Source organism: Pygocentrus nattereri, chromosome 5, assembly GCF_015220715.1.
Source record: "Pygocentrus nattereri isolate fPygNat1 chromosome 5, fPygNat1.pri, whole genome shotgun sequence".
NCBI lineage: Eukaryota > Metazoa > Chordata > Actinopteri > Characiformes > Serrasalmidae > Pygocentrus > Pygocentrus nattereri.
Window position 1 is genome coordinate 14,948,098 of NC_051215.1, and position 12,557 is coordinate 14,960,654.

Genomic DNA, 12,557 nt, shown 5'->3' on the forward strand with positions numbered 1-12,557 from the left:
TAGAGTTGACCCTAATGCCGGAGAAAGCAAACAATGCCCCCATTCCAAAGCCCATCAGCTTCGTTAACGCTAGAACTCAGAGGAGGGAAAGCCAAGGAGAGAAAGAAAAACACAGAGAAAAGTAATAATAATAATAATATATATATAAAAAAAAAATAAAAAAAGAGAAAACATACAAGCTTAGCAAAGCACTCACTGTCCTCTTCATTGCTGTTTTACAGCAAACACAGCATTACACAACCAGCAGGATCTCTCTCCCTCTCTCTCTCTCTCTCTCGCTTCTGTCAGTAGCATAGTGGGGATCGCCCATATTCATATATATATCAACTCACAAAAAACCTTAATCCTTTCACTGCAAACAAGTGAAAACATGTTAAATGTAGTCAATATAGCTAATACTTTTCATTATGAGAATATTTTAAGATTATCCAATGCAATTCTTATAATTCTTGATTTTATTACTCATGTTAAGTCATTCTATCTAGCAAACAACCAAAATTATCTGCCAATAGAACAACAAATTTGCTAGATAAAATGGTTTAAAACAAGTAACAACTGTAAAGAAATAAGTTAAAGAATTAATACAATATTCTTACCAACCATTTTGAAAACAATTTGAAATGACAGGTAAAATGCAAATAAAAAACAGAAAAGTGATTTACATATTTACTCTGAACCAAAACCATACAAATAAAAGATATATAATGTACTTTATCAATTTCATTGTTTTTTGTGAACTTACATTCATACTGAAATTGATGCCTGCAACAAATTAAAAAAAGTTGAGACAGGGGCAATTTAACACTAGAAATACTATGAAATTTCCAAAAAACACCTTGAACAGGTGATGCAATCATGCTTTGGTATTAAAGGAGCATCCAGGGAAGGCTCATGAGCAAGGATAAGTCGAAGCACCACCTTGCCACAAAAATGCATCAACAAAAAATAAAACAGTTCAATGATTAAAGTTCCTCAGCGAGTGGCTGCAAAGATTGTAGGTATTTCACCGTCTACTGTGCATGACAACATCAAAGTATTCAGGGAATCTGGAGAAATCTCTGTGCATAAAGGGCAATGCTGAAAACCAAAACTGAATGCCCACAACATTTGAACCCTCATATGGTACTGCATCAAAAACTGGCATGCTTCACTGAAGAACATCTGACTTCTCTGGACTCAAACTCATCTGAAATAGACTGCTGCCCAGTGGAAACAAGTATTGTGGACAGATGACTCAAACTTTGATTGTTTATTATAATAATACATGCTGTTTTCTGTGTGCCAAAGAAGAATGGGACCATCCAAGTTGTTATCAGTGTAAAGTTCAAAATCCAGCATCTGTCATAGTATTGGGGCTGTATTAGTAGGTAACTTGCACATCGGTGAAGGGACTTTTAACACTGAACACATGTTGGAGCTGCCTTCTAGACACCGTCTTTTTCAGGGATGTCCATGCTTATTTCAGCATGACAACATTCTGCACGTTACAACAGCATGGCTGTGTAATCAGAGAATGAAGGTGCTAGACAGGGCTGCCTGGAGTCCCACTATAATTGAGTGGTGCGCTATTAAGCCCAAAATACAATAATAAAGTTCATGTATGGTTATACAGCTGAAGACTGGTATAACAGAAAAGTGGCAGTCCCTAAAAATGTTTATTAAGTGCTGTTAAAAGGTGATGTAACATAGTGGTAAACATGCTCCTGTCCCAGGTTTTTTGGAATGTGTTGCAGGCATCAGATTTGGTACGTATGTATATGTATTTCACAGTAAGTTATTAGAGTAAAACTTCAAATACTGAGTTTCGAATCATTTTCAGTTTAATCCAGGTCAGACAGAATTTACTAATTACTGTTTCTGTTTTTATTAGCCTTTCACACACTGTCCCAACATTTTTGGAATAGGAGTTTGTAAAACAGTTGTATAATGAGAAATCGTATATATATCCACTAGTTTTAAGATGATTTCACTTTCAAAGATATCAGTTTTGCAATGCAACAGTGGTCCAGAGCATGTTATTTCCTAAGGCTGCCTTGAGGAATTCTGACCATTTAAATTTCCTAAAAGGGATACATTCCCTTGTGAAACAAATTGTGTTGCCAATTTGGCATTTTTTTCTGTACAGCATGTGTGTAAAATAATGACTATAAGCAACAGTTATTTCTGCGAGTGTTCACATATATTTCTCGTAAGCACACACAGCAGGCTACTGTAGTTTTTTTAGTGTTACATTATTGTCATAATTGTTTCCCATATGAAAGCTGCATGTGTCTGAAAGCCAAGTTTTATTCACCATACCTAACTGTACATGTGCAGCTACTGAAAATTTTACACCTAGTTGTATTTCTTTATTTACTTATTTTAAGAAAAAGAAGCACCTTGTTAGAACCAACTAGACTGGCTCTTAAAAAACTTCATTACACACTCATAGAAAATGCTTTATCATATATATATATATATATATATATATATATATATCTTGAAAACCGTAGATTAGTAATTTCACTGTTACAAGGGAGCTGGTTTAGTCACTGTGTATATGTATGGTTAGCGAGTACAGTTCTCACTCGTAACTCTCCACTCAAAACATGGCCTGTGTATAACTTTCCTGCATTGCTAATGTGTCCTCTCCAAGTCTGGACCTACTTCTTTCCTGAGGCCTATATATATATATGTAGTTGGTATATATATACACACCTCCTGACTGTTCTGATTGGTCCCAGAAACTGGAGGGTGCACTAGAGGATTAGAAATGATGATGCTTCAATGCTCTGATTGGTTAAGATCCACTCACTAAATCAGTGAATGGAATTCTATGAGGCCTTTTTTCATTGTTTGGAAACAGACTTACAAGAAAGTAGTTTCAGACTGAATCTATGGAGTTTAACGTGGGACGAGCCTTCAGACTAGGCTTGTAAATGCGTGAGATGAAGTGGTGCATGATAACTTGTTGGATATTTTTGATTGCAATGACATGTTTTTGTTTTTTTGTTTGTTTTCTTTTCCTAATAAGCTTTCTACCTGGCTTATCATGTGGCATACACATATTTGAAGAAAAAAACAAAGAATGAATAACCAAACACGTGAGCAGCGTAGCAGCGTTCTGTTCACCTCCACCAACTGACATCATGTTTTGTTGTTGTTTTCATGGAATCCATTCACTGGAAAGCGTAGGACTAGTACAGTGAGAAAAAATAGGGCTGCACAATATATTATTTTATATTATATATATATATATATATATATATATATATATATATATATATATATAAATCATTATCACAATACTGCAGAAGACCATGACGGACAATTAAGACTAACCAATCACTTTTTTTTTTTTTTACTTCCTTGTTCTGTGAGCATCCTGACCAATCACAGCTCCAGTTTCTGTGAGTGATTTGATGAATCACAATATTTATATAGACAAATAAAAGTGAATTATTTTGGTCAAAGTAATGCAGATAGGGGTGGGCAATATGACAATATGTTTATTGTTACGCCTATAAGTACATCACAATTCGCTTTGCTGTGGTCATCATTGCTGACCAATTGCACGTTTCATTACAAAGCCTGCAAATTAGTCCTGTTTAAGTTGATTTTGTGCATCACTGTATGTCAGATGTTGAATATTCATATTGATAGTTTTTAACATTGTCTTTTTGTTTGTTCCATCTTATAAAACTTAAATCAAATATCGTGATGCATATCGTGTATTTGAGAAAACTGTCCACCCCTAAATGTATTCAAATTTCAAATTACAGGTTGATTTTCTAAATGAAAATAAGCTGCTTCTGCACATTTTAATGCATAATTACTGTTTATTTGCTCAGTGTAACATACAGGAAAAATAAAACAAAAAAGGTGTGCAAAAGTTACTGCACATTTTATATATTTTTTTTTCCCCCAATCTATAAAATTCAGTGAATAAATAAAAATTATGCACTAAAATTTACTATATTATTTTTTCCAGGAAAACGTTAGATTTACATTTGTTTCCTGTACAGGACACACCTACTTAGAAAATCAATAAAACATCATTTTACCAGGGGTGTTCAAACTTTTGCACACAACTGTATATTGCAAGACATACTGCAATTGAAATAGGTAGCAAAATAGTCATGATACTAGTATTTTTTTCCATATTGTGCAGCCCTAATGTAAAAACAAACAACAAACTCATAAAAACAGATTCTGCTATTAATTATCTCGCACATTAATGAACATTAGTTTTGTGTGGCCATTGAAACTGCCTCACATTACCTGGAACCATGTATTAACCACCATGTTTCCCTCAAGGTTATTAAAACAAAGGCTTTCTATGCTTTCCTTTAATGTATTAGCATCATTCTCTGAGAGATACATGTGGGATCTTTTTATTTTCATACCTCATTTAACTTTGAAAAGGGAATTACTCTGTATTCAAACATCTGTCACAGCACATCTCACTTATAATGTTTACCGACTACAAAAAGTCTCGTTTTTACATAAGAATGTTTTCATGGTTTGCATATCGGTTCAGGCTTGATTGTTCTTCCTTTTAAATAACAGTAAGAAATGGTGCGTGTGTTTGCTTTGTGTTTTTAATACACACCAATTAGACACACTATTGGGATTTTAGGTAGTGTAGCCCTTGGAAAAATGTCCTCTCTTGCCTCATCTTTGACCAAAAAAACCAAAAAAAAAACTCTGATAATGAAAGTAAGTATGTTTGCTACGGAAATATACAAACAGGATGTTGTTTCTTTCATTGCTTTTTCCTTTTTTTCTATAGTCTCAAAGAACGTGGATGTGTCCAGATCAGCTAAATAACAATAAAATAAATGCCTCAGTAATTAACTGCAGATTGTATGTATTCAGAGGCAGGGACATTACCATCTCTCTCTCTCTCTCTCTCTCTCTCTCTCGCTCTCTCTCTGTTTGAGTGTGTGTGTGTGTTTTAGTATTATTTATACACTTGTACCTGTGCACTATAGCTTTACCAAATAAATGTATGGCTTCATATCCATAGAAGGAACATTGTCAGCATTGTCTTTGGGGGCGAGGAGAAACAAAGAGAGTTCTCCCCAACTGGCTGGCTACAGACAACACTACTTTCCTTCTCTTCCTCCACGTTTCCGATGGCATATATCCGTCTATCTTTGTGCATAGCGGGCGAGCTGGCCACCTTGAGGCTTCTCTCTCTCTCTGAGGGATTGGTGTCTTCTCTTCTCTCTCCCTCTTTCTTTCATCCACTGCTTCCTCTCTTCCTTTTATCCACTGCCAGTCACTTCTTGTGAAAGTAAATGATGTGTGTCATGCCCGACTCCACCTTTGGTATCTGGTCGCTGATGATTTCCACCAGCATTTCGGGGAACTCCACCTTTAGAGCCTGCGACTCGCGGAAAGTGTAGAAGCAGAAGTCCAGCAGGTTCCCCACCAGCTGTCCAGGAATTGGGGGAAAGAAAGCTTGGTGAGATGCTTTTGAAATTCACATTTTTCTGTCAATAATCCCCGCTGTCAGTAACTAAAATCGCATTTGTTTTCTATGAATAAAAAATTATTAATTTGCTATTCTCTCAAACAAGTTGATTGACTCAAAGCACTCAACAAAACATCCACCCTCTAGCATCTAATTCATTACTACCTGTGGGCATTCCATTAGAACCTGACCTGTACCAGCGTAACTTAAGAGTACAAATCCTAAAATGTGTTATTTAGTCATATCCCCCCATTTAGTCATATCCCGTTCCACCCACTAAATAGGACTCCCCCAATCACACAATACCACCACCGCTTGGAGGGTGAAGGCTAACACAGGCTTCCTTCGAGACCAGTGAAGCACCACCGTATTTTTTTTTAACTGCCGCGGCTGAATGCCACATCTGTTACGTCAGCTAACAGATGCCTCCACTGAGCTGAGTGATGGGGGGCCTTCCTACAAACTCTTAGAGCTATGCCAATTGTATCCTGCCCCGAGGTGGCTGTAGCATCAGGGATTGATCTTGCAATCTCCTGATGATAGGGTCAACACTTAAGATGGTTGCACCACTCGGGAGTCATTCGAATACCTCTAAGGGTAAAACTGAATGATGTCACCCTACTTAACTTCAAGCCATGCTGGGGAAAAAAACTCTTAGATTAGATTAGAATGAGCTCCTGCACAAATAATGCCCAATGCGGAATAACTTTACAAGAAACATATCAATCATGGTGACACTTCCATAATTGTTTCCTCAGTCTGTTATTAAAAATATGAAAAAAAAAAAAAAAACTTCATGCCTGTATATCAAATCATGCCTGGTTTGTATATAAGGTTGTAGAGAGACACTGAAGGGAGCCATTTAATATATAGTGGCCCAGTGAATTCAACAAATTATGCTAGATTGTAACTTTGCGCCTGTATTCTGTAACCTGCAGCTAGCAGGACTTCTTAAGTAACTGGAAAACTTTGGACAAAGTAAAGACTTTACAATCATGATGTCCTTTAGTTCTCCTTTTGAGCAAAGCTGACTTTTAACGTAAAATGAAAGTTCAAATAAGCAATTCTATTGTGGCCAACAATGAATGAAAGTTAACATTAATGCTTAGCCTGACTTGCTAATTTGGAAACAGTAAGTTTTATTTATTGTTAGTTATGTTAGCATAGGTTGTTCAAACGGTCCCTGTCTGATTAGAAGTCTTGTTTCATGAACTACAGCCTTTGAACAAGCTGTCTTGTTTTGAACAAAGGGGTTGATAATAACAGTGATTCAGTGAAACTTGGCTCAAACAATGGTAGTGTGACAAACAATGACTAAGAACTAGTGTTGAGAGCTTCCTGCTGGTGAAATGTTGCTTCTTGTGTGTTAGCATTATGGTCAATTGTTATATTACTTGTTTGACCTTCTTATTAAAGAAGACCTCTCGTTAGTTGAAAGTTGGTGAATTGTTTTGATAGTAGAATCAATAAGAAAGTGATGAGTGCAGATGATTTAAGAACAGCTTTGTTTTTTTCTACTTACATCATGCATGGCATCTAGTAGCTTGGTGAGCTGGAAGAAGCGCTGCCACGTCTGGCCTGAGTTGTTGGTGGCCTTGCCCACCGAACGCCGCAGCTCCTTGATGTAGTTCACTCTCATTTCCTCAAATGCCGCCTGGTTCTTCAGACCATCTTTGGGCACTGTTGAACAGCAAAGTGGCACTTCAGTAAGGAGAACTACACACATTTCAAAAGCGAGGCTGAAGCCAAAACCTTAAGCACAAGAAACAGTCGAGCTAGTCATTCACTGCTGCTGCAATGAACAACATTTTCCAGATTGTTTTTTATGAGTTTTTTGGGATTGAGATGGAAATCTGGTTTTGGGTGACTTTTTGCTGCTCATAATGGCTCTATTTTTGAGTATGTTTACTGAAATCCAAACTGTTTATCCTTTTTTTTTAATTCTTTAAACACTCCACAAGTCCTCATTTGGAAAATGCCTGGCTTTAGACTTTTGGACTGCCTGGCCCCATTATTAGACTTATTCTTTTCACACTGAGATGAATGAGGTCATTGGCCAATATATACAAATAATAACCACAAGGTCATATTTGATAACCTAGGGAAAACATCCTATTTCTGAAATCTTATCCGTTTTTGTCATCATGGAATTCCAGTTATGACAGTAACTATCACTGAATAACATTTCAAAAATTCACTTAACTCCAGATAACTTGACAACATTTCTTAAATAATGACCTAATTTTAGGATCAACCCAGTGGTGTCCTAACTTCTGTTTCTACCATTAGTCTTTTACTTTTAAAAGTAGAATTGTTTTAGGCAAATGTGACAGAACAGCATAAGTTTACTAGCATTAACTAGCATGGGGCATTGCATTTATTAATATCGCAAAATGTGCTAATGTTGGTGAAAACTTGCCAAATATATTATTCCTGTGATGGTTGCAGATAACAAGGAGATGAAGCTGAACACATGGCAGCTTATTAAGAGAAACTGCTTGGTGCACAGGGGAAGCAGGAGACTGGAGGGTGGTCTTGGAAAATGGAAAGTGAAACTGGCAAGAACCCCGCTAAATAGCAGGGGGGAGGCATAGTCAGAATAGTCGTAGCTTTTTTTGCCTGAGGTTGCTAAAACCTCCAGTTCATTGCAATTTGTTTCTTTTTTTTTCCAATTTCACAAGAGCAGGTGTCTACTATAATTTACATTTTGTTTTGCATTATGTCTCAAATATGTGGATATTGTTAGTTGCTTGGTAACAGACAATACAACTGATCATCAACCTGGTCTGAGTAGTTTAGGACCTCCAAACTTGAGATATCATTCCTAAACTAAGAGGTTTTGCTTTTGTTATAAGAATCCATAAAAAAATCATATCTTGATCCTAACTTATGACTAAAGACAGGAAGTTTCTTTAATACTGCTCTTTATATGCCTCTTTACATAAAGCTATATGGACAATTCTATCAAATGAGTTCAAACTGCAAAGTCTCAATTTAAAAAAATTAAGCATTCAGACCTTAGATGTTGACAAGGTTTATGTTTGATATATTTACACCCAGGGTATTAACCGAGATAGTAATAAGGGTACTTTCTATTGGGCTGCAGCTGTCCCAAATGCGAATACCTAAATTTCAGCTGAAGACAATGTCTATTTTTTTGTATTTTTTTCAAATCTATTTTTTAAAATCTTATATCTTCTATATCAAATTAATTTAGATTTATTATGATCATTTGTAACTAAAATAAACTTTATTCAAGAAAACTCTTCAATGTTCACCAAAACACAAAAAGTCTCATTCACAGGAGGAGCTTTATTTCAGCCACTCCCCTGAATTTTAGAACAAGGAGTGAGACAGCATAATTGGCCCTCATGGCCACATTGTGAGCAGTTAAATCTCAGTGTGTAACTCTAAAAATCATCACTTCGGTCTCCAGTTTTGTACATTTTTTAATGAACAATATTATCATTTTATGTATGTCTGTTTATAGCTACCTTTGCTAGTCATGTACAGGGTAGCATTTTTGACTTATGCTCAAAATTAGCTAAAATTGTGGTTACTGAAACACTCACTGCTGAAACATATGGTGATGTTTCAGTAAAGTTGTTTGTTTTGATAGTGACAAAATATAAAGTTAAACACAGTTATAGAGTCTCTCAAAGTAAAACGATTTTTGTCTGAAGTCTGAGAGAGTTAAAAGTCCAAAATGTGTTTTGACCTCTGATTTTGACCCATTTGGTAGAATGATCCATATACTGCAGGCTTGCCATGTAGTAAAGATGGTTAACTGAGACATGGACTATTAACAATTCTCCTGATGCTTTTATAATGTGAGAGATGGGACAGCAACAGTTTCCTCAGGATGAAGGACACGATCCAAACTTGGCTCGTAGAGGACAAGTGTGCTCATGGACCAGTGCCAATCACAAATGACATTCAGCCTGTAGCGAGCTGATTAAGAACCACCTCTTCTCCATGGCCCTCAATGCTCCCTATTCAACTGTAGGCCCAATATCCATCCTGCATGCAACAGATTTATACGCCGTCATTGTTGCCGTCAGTGGAACAGATTTTGTTACCAACCGACTGTCCTTTTTATGACCCTTTTTTCTCCTTCCACTACTGTTGCAATTGCAGTTCTTTTGCTCTGGTCTTAAAGGAATACACCAGCATTTTTCAGCCAAATCATCTGCGGAAACTACTGCCCACTGACTTCTATTTGAAGTGTGTTTACAGTCAATATGTTTTTTTGCTTAGTGACAAAAAAATCACAAAAAATGATGCTGTGTGTTTATCAACTACACTTTACCAGCCTTGCAGATAGAAATCAGATGTAAAAAATGCTGTATTCCTTTAAAAAGGCCTTCCACAGTTTGGTTAGCTCTGAGCAGAGCTTTCATTCATACTTATTCCTTTAACATCTTTGGCTAATTTCAACTGCCTGGCTGGTGTGTGTTTTAATAATGTAGCAGCTGCAACTATGACATCACCATGTCAAACAACTTCTGTTGTGTTTTCTTTTTTATTTATGACACCTGTTGGCCTATTTTAGCCACTGACACATGAACAATGCATTGTCTCTCCTGCTGTTTCAGTGTCCCCTCAGATAATGCAAGGTTTGCACAGGTGATGCACAGATTCTCAGCTGTAAAATGAGAGATTAGAAACTCAGCTGTACACCATCAAGAAGAATCAATCTTTTTAGGTTTTTATCATCATGGTTTCACAGTAATGGAATAAAATATTTATCTATTCGTGTAACTGCTGTCATATTGGTCATAAACAGTCTCCATCATTGTTTGCGTATGGACTCTGTGGTGGTCAGTCCATTGTTCTGAGAACATCAGCAGCATCTTTGCTTGATTTTCAATTTTTCTTCCTTTTTTTGTCTATTTTCTTTTTTTAGTAACAGCTTATTAACAGCTACACACCATTTTAATCTTCTCACAGTGGAAGGAGTGGAACTTTTTCAAATCTCAAGCAAGAGTGAAGTTTGATTTTCTCAAAGATGAAAGCTTTAGTTCTGTTGATAGTTTTCTGATGATAGTTTTGGTGGTCTACCAGGTCTCACCCCTGTTAGGAATCCCATTTTATCTATGTCTTTTAATAATATTTGAATTGTCCTTTGACTTTCCCCTTCTATTTTCCTCTGACTCTTACCTTCTTTATGCAAGCAGATTATCTTAATATCTAATTTCCTTAGACAAGTCTCCTGAAAAATGGACAACTTGTGTTTAACAGCTGTTTTAACTGGAAATTAATAAACAAAAATATGAAATAGGAGGAAAATAAATAAAGGATGGTCTGTGACTTGCACAGTACAGTATGTCATTTTACAGCACAAACTACATTTTTTAACAAATAAGTTTAAGCACAATAGCATGCTTTACTGCCACAGATAAGGGATGTTGTTAGGCATGATGTTCAGCAACAAAACTCAACATGATAAAACAGCAATAAAGCAACATTGGAGTTTTTTAAAATAAAGAATTAACACTGTGTTGGAGAATCCAGGCAACTCAAAGAATGTATGCATATATACTTATTTCTTGAACATGTTCTTTAAGAACCTCAACAGGGTACCACTGTTGTCATGGAACCTTTTTTTGGTACTGTATAGCAGTATATTTATATATTTACGCTGAGAGCACAGGGTTCTATAGTTACAGATACAAAAAGTACGAAAAGGCGAGAATGCTTAGTACCAAATCTGACACCCTGAAATCTATGTTAGGTGTTTTAATAACATGCTGTCTATGAAGACCTGCTCTAAGTTGAGTTATAGCTGGCTGTACTGAAATGTTCTCTCTGCTGATTGACAGGAATGTGTTAAACCTCTGCTCTCCTTCTCTCTTTTCTTCTCTCCTACTGACCCATATCCTGCAGCCTCATTAGCCAACGGCTGGCATTTAGGATGAATGGAAAGTGGGGCGATTACGTTGCGCTAATCTGTGTCGTCATCGTAAGAAATGTTGTTTCTCTACCCTGCATATCAGAGTAGACTAAGTTAAGGGGCATCTGACCCACCTGTGGTCCAGCTGGCCATGCACTATGGGGTTAATTTTGTGCCAAAATGTTTGAGAGAGGAACGTTCCTGTTTGAAAGGGCAGCGGTGCTCTGAGCGTGCAGATAATGAACTTGAATGCACTTGCCAGCATGAAGTGTGCAGGTAAACGCTTTAGATTTGCTCAACAAAACACTCTGGTTTCATTCAGAACTTGAAATCTGCACAACAATGCATCCCTTTCAGAGCTTGTACATGCAAAACACTCAAAACTGGAACACTTGCTCAGTCATGCTCTTTACCTTCAAAACTTGTATGTGTGCAATTCATCTCTGCTCTCAGCTCCACATCTGCTCGCTGTAAAATGTCGAAACATTTGTGTCAAAACTCCAGCCAATCAGAGCTGTCGAGGGACTGTTACTGACAGTGCACCAATCATGGCATCTTTTCTTGAGCAGCTTTATGCCAATTGGTCAAGGTACATTCATGGCTGTGGTATTGACTAGCTAGTGTGCATGTAGCCTTGACATTAGCCTGATGGTTTCTAGCTTTCTAGTATCACATTAATAGAAATTATTTATCAGTAAAACTCATAAATAATAACATTGGTAGCTAGGCCATTTGTTTAGTACCAGAGTCTTAATGTTAGCTAACTTCAGATAAATAGCTTAATATTAATCAACTAAGCTGACTGTCACGATTGGCCCCTCCCAGTCCTGTCCATGTGCTTCTTTGTTTTGGTTTTCAGTCCTGCCCTCTTGTTTCATGAGTCCACCCCTGAATGTCTCCACCTGTGTTTCCACCCGTCCCTTGTTTACCCTCATGTATTTAAGCCCTGTGTTTTCCCCTGTGTGTTTGCAGGTCTTTGTTTGAGATATTTGGGATGTTTGTTTGATGTTTGATGTGCTGCTGGGATTGTTTGAAGATTCTAGTTTGAGGTTCTGTGTTTTGTTTCATTATGTCTGCCCCTCCTGCTCTTCGTGTTGGATATATGAACCTGGACTGTCATGACCACGACCCTGGATTTGCCCTCAATAAAAGTCGCTTATCTCAGCGTATGTGTCTGCCTCCTCGCTCCCTGTTACACTGACATTA

General features: G+C 37.0%; 1 protein-coding gene across 1 annotated transcript in view; it reads right to left on the reverse strand.

Annotated features, from left to right (window-relative positions):
* Positions 1 to 380: 380 nt before the first annotated feature.
* The window catches only part of nr3c2 (nuclear receptor subfamily 3, group C, member 2), a 151,540-nt gene continuing 139,363 nt past the window's right edge, over positions 381 to 12,557 (reverse strand). Inside the window, exons 8-9 of the mRNA XM_017701448.2 lie at positions 6,981 to 7,138; positions 381 to 5,419 (exon numbers count right to left, since the gene is read on the reverse strand). Of these exons, the coding sequence (XP_017556937.1) occupies positions 5,264 to 5,419; positions 6,981 to 7,138 (314 nt within the window). The 3' untranslated portion in view covers positions 381 to 5,263. The remainder of the gene's footprint in view (positions 5,420 to 6,980; positions 7,139 to 12,557) is intronic.